The 27,346-nt window shown below is 43.3% G+C and overlaps 1 protein-coding gene and 1 long non-coding RNA gene across 3 annotated transcripts in view; one reads left to right on the forward strand and one right to left on the reverse strand.

The window, feature by feature from the left end:
- Positions 1–18,213, forward strand: part of LOC132396560 (uncharacterized) — an 86,390-nt gene extending 68,177 nt beyond the window's left edge. Inside the window, exons 4-5 of one of the 2 annotated variants that reach the window (XR_009513022.1) lie at positions 13,288–13,476; positions 16,054–18,213. This is a non-coding gene — a long non-coding RNA (uncharacterized LOC132396560). Of the gene's footprint in view, positions 1–13,287 lie in introns of both variants that reach the window. The other variant, XR_009513021.1, reaches the window with a different exon arrangement.
- Positions 18,214–20,416: 2,203 nt separating this feature from the next.
- The window catches only part of LOC132396473 (uncharacterized), a 100,763-nt gene continuing 93,833 nt past the window's right edge, over positions 20,417–27,346 (reverse strand). Inside the window, exons 17-18 of the mRNA XM_059974015.1 lie at positions 25,117–25,233; positions 20,417–21,035 (exon numbers count right to left, since the gene is read on the reverse strand). Coding sequence (XP_059829998.1) covers positions 20,682–21,035; positions 25,117–25,233 — 471 coding nt within the window. The 3' untranslated portion in view covers positions 20,417–20,681. The remainder of the gene's footprint in view (positions 21,036–25,116; positions 25,234–27,346) is intronic.

Consider the following 27,346-nt stretch of genomic DNA (forward strand, 5'->3'; position numbering starts at 1 on the left):
AGCTGAATGGCCCAATTCTGCACCTGGATCTTATGCTCTTATAATCTAGATAATTAATTATTTTCCACACTGGAATCTAATTTATAAACCATTCCAACATGAAATTGATAGATTAATTCCTCTGACTTTGAGCCCGGAAATTGTGTAGAAGTTCTCTCCAGAGCAACCTGTAAGTTCTCGATGAGAACGCTCTGCATAAGGGTTCCCCAAGTTCCCTATTTCAATGAAAACATGAAACTTACAGGATCAGAGGATCACAAACAAATCCATGCAGAGAGTCACTGAACAGAGGACATCTGTTTAAGGTGCGTGGAGATATTGGAGGGAGGTTTTCTACATAGAGAGTGGTAGCTGCCTGGAATGCACTGCTGGGCGTGGTGGTAGAGCCAGACACAATAAGGACATTTTAGAGCCTCTTCAATAGGCACGTAGATCAGGACTTCTGGGCTGTATCGGAGGGAAAGGTTAGATTGATTGTGGGGTAGGTTGCTCTGGGTTGGAAGACATTGAAAGGCCCGGTCTGTGCTGTACTGTTCTATGTATGACATCCCATCCCCATACCCTTTCCCTGCAGAATCGCAAACCCCTACTTGTCAGACACTGACCCAGCTCTCTATTGAACCAAACAGTTGAAACTGCTCCAAGGAACTGCAGAGAGCTGTGGACACAGCTCATCACACGACAGAAACCAGCCTCCCCTCCATTGGACACCATCTACACTTCTTACTGCCTCATTGAACCAGCCATCACAATCAAAGGCACCACCCACCCTGGACATTCTCCAACAGTGCGATAGAAGGCTGGTGGGACGTGCTTTCAGTCTGCTGCCTGATGGAAAGAGCAATAAGAGAGAATGTCAATGGTGGGTGGGGGATGTTGGCTGCTTCACTGGGGCAGAGTCCATGGAGGGGAAGCTGGTTTCCGTGATGTCCATAAGACATAGGAGCAGAACTAGGCCATTCACCCCATCGAGTCTGCTCCACCATTCTATCTTGGCTGATCCCAGATGCCACTCAGCCTCATACGCCTACTTCTCACCGTATCCTTTGATGCCCTGACTTCCACCTTAAATATACCCATGGTCTTGGCCTCCACCGGAGTCTGTGGCAGGGCATTCCACAGATTCACTTCTCTCTGGCTAAAAAAAAAATTCCTCCTTACCTCTGATCTAAAAGATCACTCCTCAATTTTGAGGCTGTGCCCTCTAGTTCTAGATACCCCCGCCATAGGAAACATCCTTTTTACATCCACCCTATCTAAGTCCTTTCAACGTTTGGTAAGTTTCAATGAGATCCCTCCGCATTCTTCTAAATTCCATCAAGTACAAGCCCAAAGCTGCCAAATGTTCCCCGGATGTTAACCCTTTCCTTCCTGGAATCATCTTGGTGAACCTCATCTGGACTCTCTCCAATGACAACACATCCTTTCTGAGATATGGGGCCCAAGACTGTTGACAATACTCCAAGTGCAGCCTGACTAGCGTCTTATAAAGCCTCTCCATGCTTTTATATTTGATCCCCTTGAAATAAATACCAACATTGTATTTGCCCTCTTTACCACAGACTCAACCTGTAAATTAACCTTCTGGGAGTCTTGCACAAGGATTCCTAAGTCCCCCTGCACCTCTGATGTTTGAACCTTCTCCCCATTTCGATAATAATCCACGTTATTGTTCCTGAACTGTGTCCACACTCTCTGCAGTTTCTTGCAATGACAAGCAGAGTACTTGCCTTACCGAGCTGTGATGAACCTGGATGCTGATTTTGTGCAGACAGCTGTTAGGCTATAATCAAATCCCTGGGGGAAGCTTGTGTGTGCTAGTAGTTAGCACAATCCACATAGTTTGCTGTATGTTTCAATGTGCACGGGATAAACAAATCTGTATCTGTATCCGAATCCGAATCCTCATCCGTATCTATATCTGGGTCTGTATCTGAATCTGAATACAGTGTGTAAAAAGGGCCCGTAGGATCACTGGAGACCCGAGTCACCCCAACCACAAACTGTTCCAGCTGCCACCATCTGGGAAGCGGTACCACAGCATAAAAGCCAGGACCAACTGGCTCCAGGACAGCATCTTCCACCAGGCCATCAAATGGATTAGTTTATGCTGACAGAACTGTACTTCTATCCTATATTGACTCCCCTGTTGTATATCTTACTGTACAAACTATTTATTACAAATTACTATTCCAGATGGAGATGTAATGCAAAGATTTTTACTCCTCCCCTGAAGGATGTAAGAAACAAAGTCAGTTGGATTCATCTGAATCTGAGCTGTTTGATGCCAGTGGACCCCTGCAGACTGTGTAGTTGGGTCATGGTCTTCTCAAGGGTATTGCGATGAGCAATAGAAGTTGGTCTTGCCAATGAGGACCGGATGCTTCAGTGAATAAAATAAATTAAATTAATTGCTGGGGACGTTTTCATTGCTGGACGTAGTAAGCACCTTGTCAAGGACTGTCTGTTAAGTCCCTGCCTTATCTGTCATAACAGCAGGCTTCCCCTCTCCACCACAGCCCTGCCAACTTGCAGTGATGTGCCTTCTCTCAAGTGGAGATGCGCAGTCTGCAAAATCAAATTCAAAGAACTCTCTTTTCAAACGAGTGTTTGAAATTTAATGTAGCCAATCTTGCCTTATCAACCAATAAACATTTCAGTTCATGTTCATAAATATTCAAACTTTAAATCCAAACACTCCAAATAATGTCATGTGCCATCTTGCTAAATCCACTTCTTAATGCAGGATCTCTTAGCTATTAAATGGCAGACTCCTTGGCAGATGATCATCAGCTCCAAATCCAGCAATGAAAACTGCTATCTCCTTTACGTGTGCTTCTCGTTGGATTATCTGTCTTTTATTAAGCATGTATTAAAATCCCAGATAAATTGGGCTTTGACACTTTAAAATTCATTGAAGTTCAAATTTAATTGTCATTCAACCATAAACATGAATACAGCCAAATGAAACAGCCTTCCTCTGGGGCTATTCTATGGATAGTTAGAGACAGAGTCATAGAGCACTACAGTAGAGAAGTAGACCCTTCAGCCCATCTAGTCCATGCTAGCCTGGTCTTCAAATCAAATCAGCCAGGATTGTGCTGGTAAGTGACACCATATTATTGTTGCCAACATAGTATGGCCACAATTTACTGACCCTAACCCATAAGCCTCTGGAATATGGGAGGAAAACGGAAGAAGCCCGTTTTCACAGGAAGAACATACAAGCTCCTTACAGACTATGGCGGGAATCAAACCCCATCCACAGCTGCTCTAAAGTGATTGTGTAACTGCTACGCTGTTGTCATTCAGACGACAGTACTATCAAATCTATTCTGCTTCTGTTATGCAAATATCACACTTGTTCAACCTCAGCCTCCCATCACCAGAGACTTGGCTCAATCTCAACACCATGGGGTACAGGTCCAGACACTCCACATACATTAACCCTTACATTCCCAGGATCATTCTTATGCACCTGCTCTGAACCCTCTCCAATGCCAGCATATCCATTCTTAGATAAGGGCCCAAAACTGCTCACAATACTCCAAGTGTGGTATGACCAATATTTTAAAGCCTCGACATCACAGCCTTGCTTTTATATTCTAGTCCTCTCAAAATGAATGCTAACATTGGATTTGCCGTCCTCGCTACTGGCTCAACCTAGGGAATCCTGTAGAAGGACTCCAAAGTCCCTTTCCATTTCTGTTTTTTAAGTTTTCTCCCAATTTAGAAAGCAGCCTATGTCTTTATTCCTTCTGCCAAAGTTCATGAACATGCACTTTACTATGTTATGTTCTATCTGCCACTTCTTTACCCATTCCCCAATCTGTCTAAATCCTTCTGCAGTCACCTTGCTTCCTCAGAACTACCTGCCCCTCCACCTATCTTCGTATCATCTGCAAACTTGGGCAGAAAGCTATCAATTCATTCATCCAAATCATTGACTTATAACGTGATAGGAAGTGGTCCCAGCGCCGACTCCTGCAGAACACACTAGTCACTGGCAGCCAACCAAAAAAGGCCCCCTTTATTCCCATTTTATTGCCTCCTGCCAGGCAGCCAATATTCCATCCATTCTAGTAACTTTCCTGTAATGCCATGGGCTCTAATTTTGTTAAGAAGGTTCATGTGCGGCGCCTTGTCACCGGCACTCTAAAAGTCCAAATAAACAACTGACTCTCTGATTCTCCTTTGTCTATCCTGCTTGTTATTTTCCCAAGGAATTCCAACCGATTTGTCAAGCATGATTTCCTCTTAGGGAGGCCATGCTGACTTTGCTTTACTTTATCATCTGCCTCCAAGTACCACAAACCCTCATCCTTAATAATAGACTCCAACATCTTCCCAATCACTGATGATAGACTAACTGACCCACAACTTCCTTTCTTATACCTCCCTCCCTTCTTAAAGAGAATCAGAATCAGGTTTATTATCACCGGCATGTGTCATGAAATTTGTTAACTTGGCAGCAGCAGTTCAATGCAATACATAATCTAGAAGAAGAAAAATAATAAATAAATAAATAAAGTATACATATAATGAATAGATTAAAAATCATGCAAAAACAGAAATAATATATATTTAAAAATTGAGGTAGTGTTCAAGAGTTCAATGTCCATTTAGGAATCGTATGGCAGAGGGGATGAAGCTGTTCCTGAATCGCTGAGTGTGTGCCTTCAGGCTCCTGTACCTCCTACCTGATGGTAACAATGAGAAAAGGCCATGACCCGGGTGCTGGAGGTCCTTAATAATGGACGCTGACTTTCTGAGACACCGCTCCTTGAAGATGTCCTGGGTCCTGAGTGGAGTGACATTTGCAATTTTCCAGTCTTCAGGAACCATTCCAGAGTCTAATGATTCTTGAAAGATCACTACTAAAGCTTCCATAATCTCTTCAGCTCCCTGTTTCAGAACCCTGGGATGTGGTCCATCTGGTCCAGGTAAATTTATCTATCTTCAGACTTTTCAGCTTCCCAAGCACCTTCTCCTCAGTAGTGGAAATGACTTTCACTTCTGCCCCCTGACTCTCTCAAATTTCTGGCATTCTGCTCGTGTCCTCCACATGAAGACTGACACAAAATATTTTATTAAGTTCATCTGCTGTTTCTTTGTCCTAATTTCTACCTCTCCAGTATCATTTTCCAATGGTCCAATATTCACTCTCATCTCTCTTTTACTCTTTAAATGTATCTGAAAAGCATTTTGTATCCTCTTTTATATATATACATAGCTTGCTTTAATTAATCTTTAATCTTTTCACTCCTTATGGCTTTTTAGTTGCCTTTAGTTTGTTTTTAAAAAAGGTTCCTAATCCTCTATCTCTTTGCTATATTATATGCCATCTTTTGCTTTTCTCCAGACCTTGAATTCCCTTGTCAACCACGATTGACTCATCCTCCCTTTAGAATACTTCTTCATCTTTGGGATATATCTTTCCTGCGGCCCCCAAACACCAGGCTTTGCTGTTTTGATCTCATCCCTGCCAGTGTCTCCTTCCAATCAATTTGGGCCAGCTCTTTGCTCATGCTTCTGTAATTCCCTTTACTCCACTGTAATACTGATATATTTGACTTTTGCTTCTCCTTCTTAAATTGCAGGAAAAATTATATCATATTATGACCACCACTGCTTCCTAAAAATTCCTTTACCTTAAGCTTCCTAATCAAACTGGGCCATTACATAGCACCCAATCCAGAATTGCCATTCTCCTAGTGGGCTCAGCCACAAGCTGCTCTAAAAAGTCATCTTGTAGACTTTCTATAAATTCTCTCTCTTCAGATCCAACTCCCATTGAATTTTCCCAATCTACCTGCATTTTAAAATCCCTCAAGATTACTATAACATTGCACTTTTGAAATTTATATCCCACATCCTGATTACTGTATATAACTGCAATCAGGGCTGACTGCAGAAGGCTAAGATTGGGAGTAAAAGAAGCCCTTTCTGGTTGGCTGCCAGTGATTAGTGGGGTGCCACAGGTATCGATGTTGGGACCGCTTCTTTTGACGTTATATGTTAATGACATCTTCAAGGAGCAATATCTCAAAAAGGCTGCAGCATTAAGGACCCCCATCACCCAGGACATACATTGCTACCATCAGGGAGGATAATTCAGGAAGATTGGCTTCCCCTCTGCCATCAGATTTCTGAATGGAAATTGAACCCATGAACACAATCTCAATACTATTTTCTCTCTTTTTGCACTACTTATTTAACATATATATATATATACATACATACACACACACACATTTATACTAACTGTAATTTACAGTATTTATTATCATCTATTGTAATACTGCTGCTGCATAACAACAAGTTTCACACGACAAGTGCCAATGATATTAAACCTGATTCTGATTCCAGATGGGTAAAATATTCTTCTTGTGACTGTGTGGGTTTTGCCCGGCTGCTGTGCCAGTTGCCTCCCACATTCCAAAGACAGAGTATAGAGCACAGAACATTACATCTCAGGAATCGGCCCTTCAGTGCACAATGTTGTACTAAAGTAATTAAGCTAATGACACCTAATCCCTGCTGACTGCAGAGTATGTTGGAGATTTCATCATTCCATGGGGATGCTTCTCAGCAGCAGAGACTGGAAATCGGGTCAGGATTGATAGGAAGACGAATGCTGCTAAATACAGAGAGATCCTGGATGAGAACCTGCTAGCCTCTGCTGAAAAGCTTACACTGGGCAGGAAGTTCATCTTTCAGCAGGATGCCAACCCAAAGCAGACTGTCAGAGCAGCAATGGAGTGGCTTCAGATGAAGAAAGTCAATCTCCTTGACTGGCCCCGTCAGAATCAAGATTGCTGCCTATTGCCTCTCCCCAGCTAACCTGGCACAGCTTGAGTAATTCTGCAAGGAAGAATGGGCAAATCTTGCTCATCTCATTGCGTAAATCTCATCCAAAAAGGCTGTATTAGCTCTGAGAAGTGGCTCAACTTAGTACTCAGCAAAAGGGGATGAATACTTTTGAACAGTTGATATTTCAGGTTTTGAATTTTTAATTTCTCATGCTTTCCCTGGTCTTTTTGGGCTATAATGTGAAAAAAGGAACACATGATTCACAAACAAAAATTTTCAGTTAAATTGATCAAAATCCCTGGGTTTAATACTCATTTATGTGAACAACGGGTTGGGGGCTGAAAACTTTTCTGAGGCACTGTATTATATTATACAAGACTAACCATCAAGGGGAATAGCCAGCTGTTTATTATTTCTGGCCCTGGTATCCTGAGGCTCGGACTCAGGATAGGTGAGATGAGCATTCTATTCCCACCACAGTAAGGGAAATTTATACTTAATAAACAGACTGATTCATTGATATCATTGGTAAGAAATTAGATGGGGCTCTGGGCTACAGTCTGTAAGTTGAATCGTGGCCCGATATGTGAAATGGTAAATTGGTTTATCATTCTCACTCATACTGAGCTACATTGGGAAACCCGACTTGCATACTATTTGTACAAATCAAATAATTGCACAGTACATTGAGGAAGAATTAAGGAAAACAATAACAGAATTCAGAATGTGATTGGTGTTCAACTCCTGCTGTTGTCCACAAGGAGATTATATGTTCTCCCCATGACCACATGGGTTTCCTCCAGGTGCTCCATATCCTCCCACTTCCCAAAGAAATATGGGTAAGTAAGGGTTAATAAGTTGTGGGTATGCTATGTTAACAACAGAATCATGGCAACACTTGCGGGCTGCCCCCAGTATATCCACGTTGATTTGATTTGACGCAAACGATGCATTTCACTATATGTTTCGACATACTGTACTTGTTACAAAGCTAATCTTCTTTCTCTCTTTAAGGAAAAGTAATCACATCAGGAATTTTCCTTAATCATTAAGAATATCATTAAAGACCCATCCCATCCCAGACACTGTCTGTTCAATCTCTTGCCATCTGGTAGGAAACACAGAAACATCTTAGTCAAGATAGTGAGGCTGATAAACAGCTTCTTCCTGAGGGCTGCTGTGCAGTTGAATAATGCTATACTCCACCCCAGCTTGCCAATGGCCGTTGGGAACTTTTTTATAATTTAGTTGCACCACATGCGTTGTAAATATCTGTTTTGCACAGACTGAGTAACACCACAATCTCATTGACTTGAGCAATGACAATTAAGTTTAATTCTATTCTATTCTATTTCTTCCTTAGAGAACATGGCCACAGAAATTTAAATGCACTTTAAAATATTTAGATAAAATTATATTATGCAGACAGAGCCGGAGCCAGATTCAGAACAGGTGTTTGTTTTCTATGTAAGGTTATAAACAATCGATAACACGAAGTACACTGCAGATGCTGGATCAAAGCAACACGTACAACAAGCAGGAGGAACTCAGCAGGTCGGGCAGCATCAGTGGAAATGAGCAGTCAATATTTCGGGCCAAGACCTCTTCCCACTCTGCCAAATGCAAAAATGCTATTCCCTATTCCCAGTTCCTCTGTCTCTGCTGTATCTGCTCCCAGGATGAGGCTTTCCATTCCAGGACTTCTCAAATGTCCTCTTTCTCTAAGGATCATGGTTTCCCTTCTGCCGTCATCAAAGATGCCCTCACCCACATCTCCTCCACTTCCCGCACTTCGGCCCTCAGCCCATCCTCCCGTCAACACAACGGGGACAGAGTTCCCCTTGTCCTCACCTACCACCCCACCAGCCTCCAGCATATTATCCTCTGCAGCATCCGCCACCTTCAACAGGACCCCACCACTAAGGACATCTTTTCCTCTCTGCTTTTCACAGGGATAGTTCCCTCTGCGACTCCCTGGTCCACACGTCCCTCCCCACAGATCTCCCACCTGGCACTTATTCCTGCAAGCATAAGTGCTACACCTGTCCTTACATCTCCTCTCTTACCACCATTCAGGGCCCAAAACAGTCCTTCCAGGTGAGGAAACACTTCACTTGTGAGTCTGTTGGGGTCATCTATTGCATCCGGTGCCCCCAGTGTGGCCTCTACAACAGCGAAACCCGACGCAGATTGGGGGACCGCTTCGTCAAGCACCTCCACTCCATCCGCCACAACAGATAGGATCTCCCGGTTGCCACCCACTTCAACTCTCTTTCATTCGGATATGTCCATATATGGCCACCTGTACTGCCATGAAGAGGCCAAACTCAGGTTGGAGGAGCAGCACCTCATATACCATCTGGGTAGTCTCCAGCCCCTTGGCATGAACATTGAATCTGCCAATCTCCGGTAATTCCCTCCCTCTCCCTTCCCCCATCCCACTTTCACTCTGCCTCCTCCTCCAGCTGCCTATCACCTCCCTCATGGTTCTGCCTCCTTCTACTACACATAGTGCTTTCCCCTTACATTCCTTCTTCACCTTTCTTGCCTATCCCCTCCCCCACCCCTTGATCTTTCCTCTTATTGGATTTTCACCTGGCACCTACCAGCCTTTTCCTTCATACCCTCCCCCCACCTTCTTTATAGGGTTCTTGCCCCCTCCCTCTTCAGTCCTGATGAAGGGTCTCAGCCCGAAACGTTGACTGCTTGTTTCCACGGATGCTGCCCGACCTGCTGAGTTCCTCCAACATGTTGTACGTGTTGCTATAAATAATCGATGCTTTAGGCCGAGGCCCTTCATCAGGACCTGATAAACGCTGACTATTTATTCCTCTCCAAAGATGCTGCCTGACCTGCTGAATTCCTCCTTATGTGTGTTGCTCAAGATTTCCAGCACATGCAGACTTTTTTGTGTCTAGAAGTTTGTCTTCACGTTTTGAAAGTGTAAACTTGCAATAAATTTTAGCATGAGAGTATAGATTTCATCCATTTCATTACTTAAAGAGCTTGGCTTTAAAGATTAAATATTTATGAATTAAATTCTCAAACCCGGAAAGCCGATAGAGCTTAATGCAAACCTGTCCTGGTCTGGAAGCTAATTAACCACATGGTGTAAGTGCCAGATGCTAACCAAGGCTTCTTTACCAAGACATTTGCCCTGACCCATCCTGAGAGCGACTCTCCCTTATCCCACCACCCCAGACTGGATCTTTAGTGACTACTTAACCAAGTGCTGTTTTAATGTGAGGGGAGGGATGGTTTTTGTCTCTCCCACTAATTCAGGCAATGAGATGCAGACCAAGCAGCATCTGTGAAGGGAACAGAACAGCTAACATTTCAGCCAAGTCCTGATGAATGATCTCGGCCCAAAACATCTTGTGTGTGTTACTCAAGATTTCCAGCATCTGTAGAATGCTTAATCTCTCCTCAGAAGACCTGCTCCCTGATCCAGGCAGCCTCCTGGTAAATCTCCTCTGCACTCTCTCTAAAGCTTCCACATCCTTCCTATAATGAGGCGACCAGAACTGAACACAATAATCTGATCAGGGTTTTATAGTTGTAGCGTTACCTCATGCCTATGGAACTGAATTATGCCAACCGATCCACACTGCCTGTGGACTATCAGAAAAATAATTTATCGAAGTTTAAAAGTACATTTATTATCAAAGTATGTATACAGTATTGTGATTTATCCTCCTGCAGACAGTCATGAAACAAAGAAACACCATGGAACCCACAAAGAAAAGTATAAACTGCACAAACAGCAAAAAGAGCAAATGACACAGAAAATATTAAACATCAAAACAGCCCAGGAGAGACCTCAAATAACGCAAATAGCAAAAAACGTACAACCAGAAACACATGGAACATGAACTCCAGACTCCATAAGTCATAGGGACAGAATTAGGTCATTCAGCCCATCGAGTCTACTCCATCATTCCATCATGGCTGATCCCGAATCTCATTCAACCCCATGCACCTGCCTTCTCACCATATCTTCTGATGCCCTGGCTGATCAGAAAATGATTTACTTCCACTTTGAATATACCCACTGACTTGGCCTTCACCGCAGTCTGTTGCAGAGCATTCCACAGATTCACTACTCTTTGGCTAAAAAAAATTCCTTCTCACCTCTGTTCTAAAAGGTCAACCCTCAGTTTTGAGGCAGTGCCCTCTATTTCTGGATACCCCACCATAAGAAACATCCTCTCCACATCCACCCTATCTAATCCTTTCAACATTCGGTAGGTTTCAATGAGATCCCCTCCCCACATTCTTCTAAATTCCAGTGAGTACAGGCCCAAAGCTGCCAAATGCTCCTCATGTGTTAACCCCTTCATTCTCATTAACCTCCTCTGGACTCTGTCCAATGAGAGCACATCCTTTTGAGATATGAGGCCCAAAACAGTTAACAATACTTAGTGTGGCCTGACTAGTGTCTTATAAAGGATGCTTTATATTCTATTCCCCTTGAAATAAATGCCAACATTGCATCTGCCTTCTACACCACAGATTCACCCTGTAAAATTAACCTTCTGCGAGTCTTGCACGAGGACTCCTAAGTCCTTCTACACCTCTGATGTTTGAACCTTCTCCCCATTTAGATAATAGTCTTCACTGTTATTCCTTCTACCAAAATGCATTATCATACACTCCCCAACACTGTATTCCATCCGCCACTTTTTAGCCCATTCTTCCAATTTGTCTAAGTCCTGCTGTGATCGCATTACTTCTTCAGCACTACCTACCTCTGCACCTATCTTCCCAAACTTTGTCACAAAGCCATCAATTCCAAAAAAGAAGAGTACGTAGTTGCAGAGATTGTTCAGTGCTGAGGACATGAAACATCAAACATCAACTGCAGAGACCCCTGAAGAAAAAGAGTCCCACAGTAACAAGCCGTGATCAAACTTTGCAGTATGGGGCCCGAGACTCCGGGACCTTCCTCCGGCAGCAGAAAGAGGGAGACCAAACTCCCAATTGCCACCCGCTCCCATCCTTGCTGATTTCAATCTTGCTCGGGCTTTCATCAAAGAGGCGTAACAGAGCCGACCATGGGTTCGTGTCCTGCCATTAGGGAACGATGGCAGCACACTTTGCTCTTGACCTCACTGAATTCCCCAGGAGATAGCCAGATCATGCAGTCAGCCCAAAATATACATTACAGGCTGAAATCAATTGCAGTTCAGAAGAAGCATGTTTAAAGAAGAAATAGTAGTTCTGTGATCTGTCTGCAGGATGTCACCGTTAGCTGCTGGTGCCATCTTGAACAGCAATAATCTACAATTAGGGATGTGATGCTAAGGTTTTATAAGGCATTGGTCAGACCGCACTTAGAGTATTGTGAGCAGTTTTGGGCCCTTTATCTAAGAAAGCATGTGCTGGCATTGGAGAGGGTCCAGAGGAGGAATTTCTTTAGCCAGAGGGTGGTAAATCTATGGAGATCAAATTGGGTGTGTTTAAAGCGAAGGTTAATAAATTCCTGATTAATTAAGGCATCAAAGATTATGGGGAGAAGCTAAGAGAATGGGGTTGAGAGGGGTAATAAATCAGCCATGGGATGCCAGGGCAGCTCGAATGGCATAATTCTACTCATATGTCTTATGGTTTTATTGTCTAATGCAAATCCTCCACCCCCACTTCATCAACAGCCATCGGAGGGGGTCTGAGGAGTTGTCATTTTTGCAGGTAGAAAATTCAGGTGATTAATGCATAGGAAGATCCCACAAGCAAGAAGTAGTCACCTCATTCACGTGCATTTGCCTCACATCCATTCACCCAGGGTCTTTGCCCAATCTTGGTCTTCACCTCCAAATTCCAGACATTTCCATGGGAGAAAATTAATAGCATTGTAGTACAGAAACAGATCAGCCAGAGACATGTGAGACTGCAAATGCTAGAATGTGGAGAGAAAACAAGACAAACTGCTGGAGGTACTCAGTGGGTCAGGCAGCATCTGTGGAGGGAAATGGCCCACTGGCATTCCACGTTGAGCCCCTTGATCAGGACTGAGTCCTGTCATCCAGCTCTGGCCTGGGTGTGCAGTCCAGATGCCGAATCTCTACACAAAATGCCCGTTTCCTTCCACAGGTGTTGCTGACCCACTGAGTTCCTCCAGCTGTTTGCCTTCGGGCTACAGAAACAGACCCTTTGGCCCAGCATGTTTCTGCTGGATATGATATTCCACTTCAGCATTAACTGACCATTACACTTAGATCGAGGAACAGGCTGAGGCAGGTACAATAACAACTTCTAAATGACAGTCAGACAGGTACATGGTTTGGAAAGGTTTAGAAGGCTATGGACCAATTGTAGACAAATTAGATTAACTTGGATGGGCTGTTGTAGTCAGCATGAACCAGATTGGATGAAAGGCCTTTTTACGTACTGTTCCTATTGTTCTTTGGGGGCTTGCCTTTATCTACATCCATCCCAATTCTCCCTGTACAGTATGTTCTTCCTATTCATCTTTAGGTTTCTTCGGAGCTCCTGGCTGCAATTCACTGACTTCATTAAAAAGCGTGTTGATGAGTGTGTGCCGACAAGAACATACTGTACATATCTGATTCAAAAGCTGTGGATGAACCAGGAGATTCGTAGTCTGCTGAGGGCTAGATCTGTGGCATTCAAGTCTGGTGATCCAGGACTGTACGAGAAGGCCAGGTACAATTTACGAACGGCTATCTGAAGAGCAAAAGAGCAATTCCAATGGGAGTTAGAGGTGGAATGAGATGCACGTTAACTGTGCCAGAGCTTAAAGGCCATTACTTTCTACAAAGTGAAACCTAACATCACGAAGAGCAGAGGTGCTCACCCCCAGATGAGATCAACACCTTTTATGCTCACTTTGAAAGGAAGAATGAAATGACGGCTATGAGGGTCCCTGCAGTATCCGGTGACAGTGTGATCTCTGTCTCAAGGGCCAACATCCAAAAATCTTCCAAAGGGTGAACCATCGGAGGAAGGAGGAAGGCCCCGATGGTGTACCTGAACACCTGAGCCAACCAAGTGGTGGCTGTGTTGAAAGACGTTTTCAATCTCTCATTGCTACACTTGGAAGTTCATACCTTCTTCAAAAGGGCAACCATCATATCAATGCCTGAGAAAAGCAGGGTAAGCTACCTTAACAACTATTGTTCAGTCGCACTCACATCTACAGTGATCAAATGCTTTGACAGGTTGGTTATAGCTAGAATCAACTCCCGCCTGGGCATGGACCTGGACCTACTGCAATTTGCCCATCACCTCAACAGGTCTACAATGGATGTGGTCTCATTGGCTCCTCATGTGGCCTTGGATCACCCAGACAATACTGCTGTTTATTGACTACAGCTCAGTGTTTAATACAATTATTCCTACTATTCTGATCAAAAAGATCCAAAATGCAGGCCTCTGTACCTCCCTCTGCAATTGGATCCTGGACTTCCTAAAGAAAAGATCACAGTCTGTGTGGATCGGAAACAAACATCTCCATTCTGCTAATAATCGACACTGGCACACCTCAAGAATGTGGCCCACTGCTCTACTCTCTCTACACCCATGGCTGTGTGGCCAGGCACAGCTCAAATGCCATCTATAAATTTGCTGATAACACAATTATTGTTGGCAGAATTTCAGATGGTAATAAGAAGGCGTACAGTAGTGAGATAGATCAGTTGGTTGAGTGGTAACACAGCAGCAATCTTGCACTTAAAGTCAGTAAGACCAAAGAATTGATTGTCCTATGAGGATTGGTGTGTGTTCCCTTGTCTTACCCTTATTGTGTATTGCAATGTACCTTTGCCGCACAGCAACAAATTCATGACATGTGCCAGTGATATTAAACAGTGAGAACCGGGTGATGGTAATCATAAATAAAAAAAGAGTAGCTGTGAGAATGACTTTCCTAACAGTGAAATACAATGATCAACAAGCCACATTAGGCTTGTATGTGATAAAAGCAGGAGGGTCAGTGTTGTGGGGCTATGCTTGGCTGAGACAACTGCAACTTGATTGGAGATCCACCCCCGATTTTCTTGCCATATCACCACCAATAGAGTCAACTGAAAGAGAACTAAGAAAGGGACTGGATGATGCCGCAGCGGTGTTCAACCATTGCATTGGAAGGCTCAAACATATCAAAGGTAAAATACTGTTAAATGAAAAAGCCACACCCAAGTTTTAAAAAGCCCTCCAATTCCTTAAACCATCCATGATCTAGATCGCATGGAGGCTGAAAGAATTCTTTCCAAGTTTGAGTGAGGCCCATGGGGCAACACCAGAGGTCCCAGTAGCCAAGAAGAACGGGTTCATTAGGATTTGGGGTGACTTTAACGTCACCATCAACTCAGTACTGTAAGTAGATTAATGCTTTTTACCCAGGATAGAGGTTATCTTTGGAAACCATTCTGGAGGAAAACACTTCAGCAAGGTGGACTTAGCTGAGGCCTACCTACAGAAGATGGAAGAAGAGTCCGAAGTGTTTCTCACTACAAAGGGCTTTATCACAATAGGTTTATTTTTGGAGTTGTATCTCCACCTGCAGCCTGGCAGAAAGCGACAGACTAGGTGCTGCAAGGCTACCTGGATGACATCATTGTTACTGGTAAGAATGACAAGGAACACATCCAAAATCTCAAGACAGTGTTGAAAAGATTAGAAAATTATGGGCTCAGAGAACAATACATCAAGTGAGAATTCATTAAACCAAGCATCACTTACTGTGACTGCACCATTGATGCACAAGGATTAAACAAGTGTACTGAGAAACTTCAAGCAGTGCTGGATGCCCCAAGGCCAAAGGATGTGTTATATTTGTGGTCCTTTTTATTATTTGTCAATTACTATATCAGGTTCTTGCCAAACCTGGCTACTGTGCTCCACCCCCTGAACTCATTACTACAGATTAGGAAGAAATGGCAATGGACAAAGTAGCGTGAGGTATCTTTCTAAAAGGCAAAGGAAATGGTGACGTCAGACACCTTGCTCACACATTGTGATTCACACCATCCAGTGAAGCTTGTCCGTGATGCCTTGCCTTATGTATTAGGTGCAGTAATTTCATATGCAAAGAGTGATGGAAGTGATGTCCCATAGCCTTTGCATCATGTTCCCTTACTGCTGCAGAGAAAAAGTAAACACAGAATAACAGAGAGGCCTTGATTCTGGTTTGGCGTATAACTTTTCAATCAGTACCTATATGGGAGAGAGTTTACCCTCATTACTGATCTTCAACCACTAGTGTCCATTTTCAACCCACAGAAAGGCGTTCCACTCACGGCAGCAGCACAAATGCACAGATGGATTCAGAAGACACAACTACAGATCAAATTCAAGAAGACAACTGATCATGGAAATGCTGATGGAAAGAAAGGTGTTCAGAGCTGTCAGAACCAACTCCTGCAACCACCTGAGGAGGCCGCAGAGCTTGAGATTGTTTCACAGCCACGCACCACACCTGCCAAGCAGAGTGATTCCCCGTGCTGTTATCCCACAACAGTAAGGAATCCTTCACAGGGATTAAATCTTTAGACTTGAATGGGACAATTTAAAATTTACTAGGCTGTGGATGTCTGTATAGTAGTTGTATTATATACAGTATACAGTACTGTGTATATAGCTGAGATGAATTCAATAATGAGTTGGACGGAGTATTTAATATTTCAGTACTATTTGAGTAACATTGTAAAGACATTGTTTGATTAAGCATTCTTTGTTTATATAATCCTCTCACCAGGTCCTTATGCAAACCTGGTTCAATAACCAAATCGACTAACAGGCATGGGACACAGCAGTGAGAATGCCACTTTTATAAACAATATATGTCGAGGATCGGTATGATTTGGGGTTCAACCAAAGAGAAAAGTTTGGATGTTCCAATTAATGGAACCTTGATTTGAGTGAATGCTGTGAAAATACTGCCCATACACAATTGTCGGTCAGCAAGGAATATCAGATTGTACACCACATAAATTTATAAAGAAAGTATATTTGCCAATTTCATCTTTATCAAACAGTTAATAGGCAAAAGAAAATGACCCATTAGAGTTTAACAGTCCAATGTGCACAATGACCATTGGAGCGCATACTGGAGTATTCAGGATTATTCATGTGCCTGTGGTCTGCATAAAAACACCCCCGTATTTTCAATCTCCCCTCAAAGACCATCTCAAGCAAACAGGCTCTCTCTCTCAGGGGTATTACCCCTTCCTACTTGGAACTATTCCTCTGCACAAAGCACGTCTGGCAGCAGGGATTCTCCTTCGCACGGCATTCTGTGGCATCTTCCCTCATGCCCTGCTCTGAAGCTCCCACCAAAAGACGGCAAACTAGACTGCTGTCCTTCAGAAAACTCTTTCCCACAACTCTCTAGAATCTTCTCTCACATCCCACTGTCCTGATTGGCTGACCTACATTCCTAAGTTGGACAACGTGTTGAATCTTAGCTGAATCCAAAACACGCTTTCCAGCATGGCACACTGCTTCTTTTATAGAAAACTGTTAACATAACCCACCTCACAGCAGAGCAGTGGAAATCTTATCCAGAGCATTACACTTACATAATCCATTATAGGTTACATGTAAAAATAGGTGAATGGCATATATCATTATGCCACCACAGCATTTGTGCATGTCTCACTTAAAGTAAAAATGAAACTAAGTTAGTAATTCCTGGCTCCATGTTTTTATGTTTTGGAGTTACCAACCGTGCACCTTATATTAGCCTTTTCCACCCTGCAAAAAAGTCTCGATCTATCCACTCGTTCAATGCCTCTTACCATTTTGAATACCTCTATCAAGTCACCTCTCATCCTCCTTCACGCCAAAGAGAAAAGTCCTAGCTCAATCAACTTATCCTCATAAGACATCCTCTCCAATCCAGGCAGAATCCTGACAAATCTCCTCTACACCCTCTCTAAATCTTCCTCATCTATACTATAATGAGGCAACCAGAACACGATACAACAATCCAAGCAACAGAATATCTGTAGATGCTGGTAATCAAAGTAATACAGACAAAATGCTGGAGGAAATCAGTAGGCCAGGCAGCATCTATGGAAAAGGGTAAACAGTTGACATTTTGGGCTGAGATCTTTCATCAGGACCTGTTGAAAACATTCTCTACTATCCACTTACCCCACAAACTTTCATGTCACATTTTTGAAATTATCTAGAACCCCACTCCCACACTCACTTTATGTTCGGGGTGGAGTGGGGGGGCGGGGTTTATATCCTTCTCTTCCCCAGGTAGAGAATCTCTACCTTATATGATGCAGACTCACTTAGCATGGACATTGGATTGTAGAAAGATCTATCAACAAACTAGTGAAAAAACTCAGCAGGTCGAGCAGCATCTGTGGTGGGAAAGGAGTTGTCGGCATTTCAGGTCGAAATCCTGCCTGAGGATTGACAGTAGAGAGGGGACAAGGCCAGTATAGAGAGGGGAAAGGGGAGTGGTAGGAGAGGATCTATCAGCAAGAACTAAATTTATTGCAGGAGGGAAATGTTTGATGGTGGGAACATACATAACCCATGGACTCACTAGGACTCTTCATGTTCCTGGTATTTATTACTTATTTATTTATTAGTAGTATTATTTTTTTCTGTATTTGCACAATTTCTTGTCTTTTTTATATTTATTTTGTTTGTCATGTGTGTGATTTTACACTGGCTTTATTGTTTCTATTTATTAAGTGTGCTCACAAGAAAATGAATCTCAGGGTAGTATGTGGTAGTTTACATGTATTTCAATAATAAATTTGCTTTGAACTAACCCACTGAAGGGGGAGGCTGGTAGAGTAAAGAGTCATGGAAAGGGTGGGCCAAAGGACCAACTATTGTGAAGGAGGGACTGTGCATATAACAGAGGCATTTGGGAAGGGGACATGCACACATTGAGTTCCAAAACTGTGGCAGAGAATCCAAGACTGAAAAAATAGGAGGGCAATTCAGAAATACTAGAGTTAGATTTAGATTTAGAGTTAGAGTTACTTTATACTTGATACATAAAGAAGGTACGCCGGCGGCTCTACTTCATTAGGAGTTTGTGGAGATGTCATATGTCAAGGGATTTACAAATTTCTACAGATGTACAATGGAGAACATTACGGCACTGTCCTGCATAGAGGCTCCACTGCAAAGGATCACAGAGTTGTAAACTCAGCCAGCTCAATCACAGGTACAACCCTCCATCACATCTTCAAGAGGTGATGTCTCAAGAAGCCCACACCCATCATTAAGAGCCCTCATCACCCAGGAGTGCACTCTTCTCATTATTACCATCAGAGGAGGAGGTATAGGAGCCTGAAGATACAACTCAACGATTCAGGAATAGCTTCTTTCACTCCTCTGTCATCAGGTTTCTGAACAGTCCTTGAACCTATAAACACAACTGGCGTTTGCATTTTTTTGCATTATTTATTTTAAATAACAATTTTATGCCTCTGCACCGTTCTGCTGCCACAAATTTCACATCAACACATGAAATGCTGGAAGAATTCAGCGAGTCAGCCAGCATCTGTGGAAGGGAGGAGACAATCAATGTTTCAGGCCGAGACCCTCCCCTCCGTAGATGCTGCCTGGCCTGCTGAGTTCCTGCAGCATTTTGTGTGCATTGCTCTGGATTTCCATCATCTGCACAACCTCTTGAGTTTAATATTTCACATCATATAAGTCAGTGATAGTAAACCTGACTCTGATTCTCAGCGGGTAAGTCAGCAGCTGTGGAGAGACAGGCAGAACTTCAGACTGTACACCTTCAATCAGATACAATTTTTGTAGAGTAGGGGAATTAAGGGTTATGGGGAAAAGGCAGGTAGGTGGAGATGAGTCCATGGTCAGATCAGCCATGATCTTATTGAATGGCAGAGCAGGCTCGACTGGCCAGATGGCCGACTCCTGCTCCTATTTCTTATGTTCTTATCAGGGCCAGGCCAGCAATCTGAAAGATTAGCTCAGTTTCTCTCTCCACAGATGCTGACTGGCATGTTAAGTAGTTCCAGCGCCTCTGTTTTTATATTCCAGATTGGCAGCATCTGTAGCTGTTTGTTGTGTAACCGGAAATTATTCAGCTGGCAGGCTAGTTAAAGAAAATCTGGTGTTTTGTTAGAAAAAAACAAGTAAATTCAAAGTACTTCTCCTTCTCATCTGGTTTTTTCTTATCAGCACAGGACATCACTGGCAACAGCCTACCCACCACAGAAAGGTACTGAGAAAGAGCCAGTAGTGCCAAGGATCTCACACACCCTGCTCATGGACTGTTTGTCCCACTCCCTTCAGGGACCAGGCTACATAGCATCCACACCAGGACCATCAGACTCAAACACAGTTACTTTCCCCAAACAGTAAGGCCGATCAACACCTCCACCCACTAACCCATCTCCCACTCCACACCCCCAACCACCACTACTTTATCATTTCCTGTCAGTCACCTTATGTACAGACACTCCTGTGCGTAGCATCACTTTATGGACACACAATCATTCTATGTATATAAACTAACTCATGTATTTATATTTATTGTGTGTTTTTTTATAATTGTGTTCTTTATCTTTTGGGTTTTTTTTGGTGGTGCATTGGCCCCGGAGTAACAATTATTTTGTTCTCCTTTACACTTGTGAACAGGAATAGACGTTAAACAATCTGGAATCTTGAATCTTTATTGACACGCTCCTTCTGAGAGAGTTCTTGCACATGTGTCCTCCCTGGTGGAAGGTAAACTGGAAGATGAAGAGGTGCTGTCCTTGTCTGGGGTGGACGAGCATGGTATCGACAGTCCCCCTAGCATGGCACCTGCCCTGGGCTCATTTTATTTACAAGTCGCCCACGGCCTTCTTCCTCCTGCTGGTTGTGAGAGAGTCCGGCTGCTGCTCAGTTGGGGTCGGGGGTCATCAGCTGCTGCAGATACTGTTGACAGAGACTAGTCCTGGGTCGACCAGACCCATCTCCTCATGCTCGTTGACACAGAGTCGGTAGCCGCAGCCCCTCTTGCGGGGCAGTGGCACGGCCCCTGTGGTAGCGGCTGCCCCCCGCTGGGATCTGGGGCTGGGAGGCAGGAGAAAGCCCACGCTGCCAGCGATCAGCATGTGCCAGAGGCTGTGGATGTAGAAGTAGTTCCCCTCGGTCTCCACGAAGGCGTAGAGTGCCACAGCGGAGGCGGCGATGACCGTGCCGGGGAAGAGGTAGAAGACCCAGCGTTTCCACGTGGGAGGGTAGCAGTGCCTCCTCCGGATAGCCCGCACCGTCTGAAAAAGAAAAGGTGCAGCTTGCTGTTAAACCTTCCAGGGAAGGGGTGGGCGGCAGGGCTGTGATCGGAGAACCTTGAGCAGAGCTGGTGACCATGCTAGAGGGAGGTAGGTTTTTCATGAAGAGAGTGTGCATGGAACACACTGCCAGGAGTGTTGGTAGAGACAAATACATCAGGGCCATTTAAGAGACTTTTAGATAAGCACGTAGATGACAGTAAAATGGAGGGCCAGATTGATTTTAGAGTAGCTACCAATATTCCTAGCAATGCATTCCATGCACCCGCGATTCACAGTAAAAATCCTACTTCTGACAAACCCCCTATTCTTTCTTCTAATCACTGTAAAATTATGCCTCTTTGTATTAGCCATTTCTGAATTAAGATATGGCATGCGCAGATAGATGAATTATTGACTAAATAATAAATTTTACTCCATTGATTGTCTGAAAGTGAATGTTGAAGTTCTACTTCCCAGGTACATTGAACCCTATCATTAGGCAACATGCGAGCATTCATTAACTGTTTATAAATGATAGCTATTAATCGTTTTTGAAAAGGTTTAAACTGAAAAATAACATAAGCCAAATTTGAAGAGCAGGCCAAGGGGTAATTTGGTAAAAAATCACGTAAGAAATTCCTAACCTGTAAATATTTGAAAAAATGTGTATTAGAGATATCATATTTATCCATTAACTGTGAAAAAGACATTAAGCAGTCTTGTAAAAACAAAGCTAAAAAAGCTTTTATTCCCTTAATTTTCCATGTTAAAAAAGCCTTATCCAAAGTTAATGGTTTAAAAAAGAAATTAGAATAAATATTACCAGAAAGTAAAAAATCATTTAATTCAAAAAATCTACGAAATTGAAACCAAATTTTTAAAGTATGTTTAACAATAGGGTTAAGAACAATAGTCAATAATTCATCTATCTGCGCATGCCATATTTTAATTCAGATTAAGATAGTACACAGGGTCCATATGTCCAAAGATAAATTGGCACATATTTTTCCGAATATAAGCCCTATTTGTGACAGATGTAATGCAGAAATGTCTACTCTAACTCATATGTTTTAGTCATGTGTAAGTTTAAATAATTTTTGGAGGGATGTGTTTGGAATATTAGCTAAAGTTATAGATATGGATGTTTAACCATATGCTGTTATATATACAATGGTCAAAAAAAGGAACTTCTTACGTGATTTTTTACCGAATTACCCCTTGGCCTGCTCTTCAAATTTGGCTTATGTTATTTTTCAGTTTAAACCTTTTCAAAAATGATTAATAGCTATCAATTATAAACAGTTAATGAATACAGCAATTTTTGGGATTATTCCAGAGGAAGCAAGCAAAGTGTCTGCTTCCGCCCAACATGTGATAGCTTTTTCAACTTTGTTGGCTAGGAGAGCTATTTTGCTACACTGGAAACTACTGCCTACTGTTTTCTGTTGGCTCTCCTCCATTATGTCATGTCTAAGCTTGGAGAAAATTAGAAGCCGGACACATTTGATACATCCTTTAAAGTCTGGCGACCTTTTATTCAATATTTTCATGATTTAATTTATCTTTATTTATTTATATTTCTTTATTCTCTTTGGGGAAAATCCTTATCCGTGAAGGTTTGGAGATGACGGGAAGGATGTGTGTTTTTTTTTCTCTCTGTCACTGTTTTTTCTAATTTTATCCTCAATTGGACTGCCCAATCTTTCTTTTTCTTTCCTTTTTTTTCCCTCTTTCTTTTTTTTGTTTTTTTGTTTCAGTTTAGTGGGGTTTTTTCCCTTATCAATAAAATTTCTAATTTTTTTATGATTGTTATGAGTTGTAGTTTTTTTGACCATTGTATATATAACAGCTTAATATTTTACTTATTTGATTTTGATATTATATACTTTTTGTTTTTACTGTTGCTGTTTATATGTTGTTTATATTATCTACTTGTTAAGCTCCTCTTCCGATTTGTATATTCTTTATTTGCAAATCAATAAAAAAGATTGAAAAATAAATGTATTAGCCATTTCTGTCCTGGGGAAAAAAACGTTGGCTGTCCATTCTTATCATCTGGTACACCTCTATCAGGTCTCCTCTTATCCTCCTTCACTCCAGAACTAGAGTAAATGCAAGCAGGCTTTTTCCACTGAGTTGGGTGAGACTAGAAGTCGTAGTCATGGATTTAGGGTGAAAGGTGAAATATTTAAGTAGAATCTAAGGAGGAGATTCTTCACTCACAGAGTGGTGCAATTGTGGAGCGAGCTGCCAACAGAAGAGGTAGATGCAGGTTCAGTTGTAACATCTATGTTTGGGGAGGTGTATGAGAGAGGGCTTTGGAGGGATATGGTTGGGGTACAGGCAGGTGGGACTAGGAGAACATAGAAAACCCACAGCACAATACAGGCCCTTCAGCCTACAATGCTGTGCTAAATATGTACTTCTTTAGAAATTACCGAATTACCATAACCCTCTATTTTTCTAAGCTCCATGTACTTGTCCAGGAGTCTCTCAAAAGACCCTATTGGATCTCCCTCCACCACCGTCACCAGCAGCCCATTCCACCTACTCACCACTCTCTGCGTAAAAAACTTACCTCTGACATCTCCTCTGTACCTACTTCCAAACACCTTAAAACTGTGCCCTCTCATGTTAGCCATTTCAGCCCTGGGAAAAAGCCTCTGGCTATCCGCATGATCAATGCCTCATCATCTTGTACACCTCTATCAGGTCACCCCTCATCCTCTGTCACTCCAAGGAGAAAAGGCCACGTTCACTCAACCTATTCTCAAAGGGCATGTTCCCCACTCCAGGCAAATCCTTGTAAATCTCCTCTGCACCCTTTCTATAGTTTCCTTATCCTTCCTGTAGTGAAGTGACCAGAACGGAGCATAGTAACCATATAACCATATAACAATCACAGCACGGAAACAGGCCATCTCGACCCTCCTAGTCCGTGCCGAACTCTTAATCTCACCTAGTCCCACCTACCCGCACTCAGCCCATAACCCTCCACTCCTTTCCTGTCCATATACCTATCCAATTTTACCTTAAATGACACAACTGAACTGGCCTCTACTACTTCTACAGGAAGCTCATTCCACACAGCTATCACTCTCTGCGTAAAGAAATACCCCCTCGTGTTTCCCTTAAACTTCTGTCCCCTAACTCTCAAATCATGTCCTCTCGTTTGAATCTCCCCTACTCTCAATGGAAACAGCCTATTCACGTCAACTCTATCTATCCCTCTCAAAATTTTAAATACCTCGATCAAATCCCCCCTCAACCTTCTACGCTCCAATGAATAGAGACCTAACTTAAATACTTAAGTGTGGTCTGACAAGGATCCTATATAACTGTAGCTATCCATGTTAGTGCGTGCCCTAGTGGGCAAGGCATCAGACTAGTAACCTGAAGGTCACTGGTTCGAGCCTCAGCTGAGGCAGCGTGTTTGTGTCCTTGAGCAAGGCACTTAACAACACATTGCTCTGCGACGTCACCAGTGCCAAGCTGCTTGGGTCCTAGTGCCCTTCCCTTGGTCAACATCGGTGGCGTGGAGAGGGGAAGGCTTGCAGCTTGGGAAACTGCCGGTCTCCCATACAACCCTGCTCAGGCCTGTGCCCTGGAAACTTCAGGCGCAGATCCATGGTCTCTCGAGACCGACGGATGCCACCACCATCCTGGGCTAGATGGGCTGAAGGGCCTGTGTCTGACCCGAAGTACTCTTTGACTCTAACCGAGGATCTCAGGGCCCAGGCAGCTGATGCTGTGAGCAGGAGCCTTGGCATGAGCCAGCTGATGAAGTGGGCAACACCCACAAATTGCTGGGGTAACTCAGCAGGTCAGGCAGCATCCTTCGGTCTGAATGCCAACTGTACTTTTTTTTTCCACAGATGCTGCCTGGCAGATGCCTGGCCTGCTGAGTTCCTCCAGCATTTTGTATGCATCGCTCAGATTTCCAGCATCTGCAGATTTTCTCATTTGTGATGAAATGGTTGCACATCCACTCACTGTGGACGCAGAGCTCAGACTGGCCTCTGATTGGCTGAAACAGAGTTGCCCGAAGTGCGGGTAGCAGGGGCCAATAACGACGTCTTACCCAAGCAATGGCCATGACTCCGAGAGCGAAGAGACTCGGCCCCAACAGATTCCACAGCCCGTGCCGGTCCAACTGCAAGGCCATCGAAAGCAGCATTGCACCCAGTAAGTACAAGACCTACGAAAGAGCAAAGGTCAAGGGTCAGCCAGCACCAGGGTCACCTGATGTAACAGGATCAAGTATCGATGTCTTATCGTCTTATGGATAATAAATGGACAATGCCATTTACTTTGTTGCTGCTTTTCAACAGGATGAACTACTGGGTGGATTTCTTTGGATAGATCTCATTGTGTACAAATCCAGTGGATGGTCTCCATCGGGTGGATTTCCATCTGGTATAACTCAATTTGGTACATCTCTTTTGGGTAGATATCCTTGGATGGATCTCCATTGGATAGATGTTGTATAGATGTCATTGGGCGGATGTCTTTGGGGGGGGGGATCTCCATTGACCTGAAATCCATTATTTAATGCACAATGTAAGCTTGTCCAGTTAGATGGCTGGAGATACAGTAGTTAAAAGTTAGTTATAGAAGAGGTCATTCGGTCAACTGGATCAAAGTTGGCTCCCAAAAGAACAATGTAATCAGAGTTGTTCCCCTTCTTTTTATTACTCCGTACTTCTGCAACTTACTCCCATCAGCATCTCCCAGACTCTATGAACAACTTACAGTGGCCAATTACCCCACCAAACCTGAAGGCACACAGCCACAGGAAGAATGTACAAGCTCCACACGTCCAAGGTCAGTATCAAACCTGGGTCACCGAAGCATTCAGGATGCATCACTGTATTCCAATCAAGGCTGGAGTGATCCAGGGGTCTGAATGGCTTTCTCCCCAGGATGCCAGAGCAAGCATTCTGACTAGTAGCATTGCAATGCACAGGATTGGAAAAAGTTGCAGATGGTTGTAAACTCAACCAGCTCCATCACGGCCACTAGCCTCCCCAACATCGAGAACACCCTCAGAAGATGATGCCTCATCCATCATGAAGGACTCTCACCATCCAACACATGACTTCTTCTCATTACCACCATCTGGGAGGAGGTACAGGAGCCTGAAAACATACATTCAGTGTTTCAAGAACAGCTTCTTCCCCTCTGCCATCAGATTTCTAAACAAACAATGGGTTGATAAATACTACCTCATTAATTTGCTCTCTTTTTACACCATTTAGCTATATATATTCTTATTGTTGGGTGGACATGTGCCTCTACCAAAGGAGGTGTAAGGCACTCCTTCCTTCCACTAGCCTGCAGGCCACCCTTGGGCAAGGTGTAACATTGCTGAGGGTCATGTGAAGCCGTGGGAGCAGGTGGTGGATGGTCGTATGAGCAGCCGGTGCAGATCACAAGTCCTGGTTATGTGACCACTGACTCCAGGCAGAAAGTCTCTGAAGAGTATTGATAATGGCTGTAGCCACCCATTTTGGAGAGACACTACCCAGAAGGCGGCAATTGCAAACTACTTCTGCAGAAAAGTTTGCCAAGAACAATCTTGGCCATGGAAAGACCGCGATCGGCCACATCAGTATGATGATGATAATTCATACTGTGACTTAAAGTAATTTTTTGTATTGCACTATACTCCTGTCACAAAACAACAAATTCCATGACACATATCAGCGATAATAAACCTGATTCTGATTTTTCCCAACACTTTCTTCCCTACAGTTATCTGGCCTTAAACCTCTGATAGAGGGTCGTGATAGTTGGTTTGTTGGGGGTTGAAAGCAGTGAGTTCTGGTACATTTAACCAGCAGACAGGTGCTCACTGACTCCCCAGGACACGGGTACACCCCGCTGGGGAGCCACTGAGCAGTGTCCTGGGACACCGGGCAGCCAGACTGCAGGGTAACCTTCCTTTGGGAATTTTGCAAGGCAGAGTCAGAATCTGGTGATTATCATGGACATATGACATGAAATTTGTTGTACAGTACAATACATAAAATATACTGTAAATTAGAATATGAAATATCTTTAAAAAATTAAACAAGTAGTGAAAAAAGAGAGCAGATACAATGAGACAGTGTTCATGGACCATTCAGAAATTGGGAAGGGTCCAGAGGAACATTTGAGGATTGTTTGATGGCTCTGCGCCTGTATGTGCTGCAGTTTAGAAGAATGGGGGTGGGGGAATCTCAATGAAACCTGTTGAATATTGAAAGGTCTAGATAGAGTGGATGTGGAGAAGATGTTTCCTGTAGTGAGAGACTCCAGGACCAGAGGGC

The sequence above is a fragment of the Hypanus sabinus genome, chromosome 7, assembly GCF_030144855.1.
Source record: "Hypanus sabinus isolate sHypSab1 chromosome 7, sHypSab1.hap1, whole genome shotgun sequence".
Classification (NCBI taxonomy): Eukaryota; Metazoa; Chordata; class Chondrichthyes; order Myliobatiformes; family Dasyatidae; genus Hypanus; species Hypanus sabinus.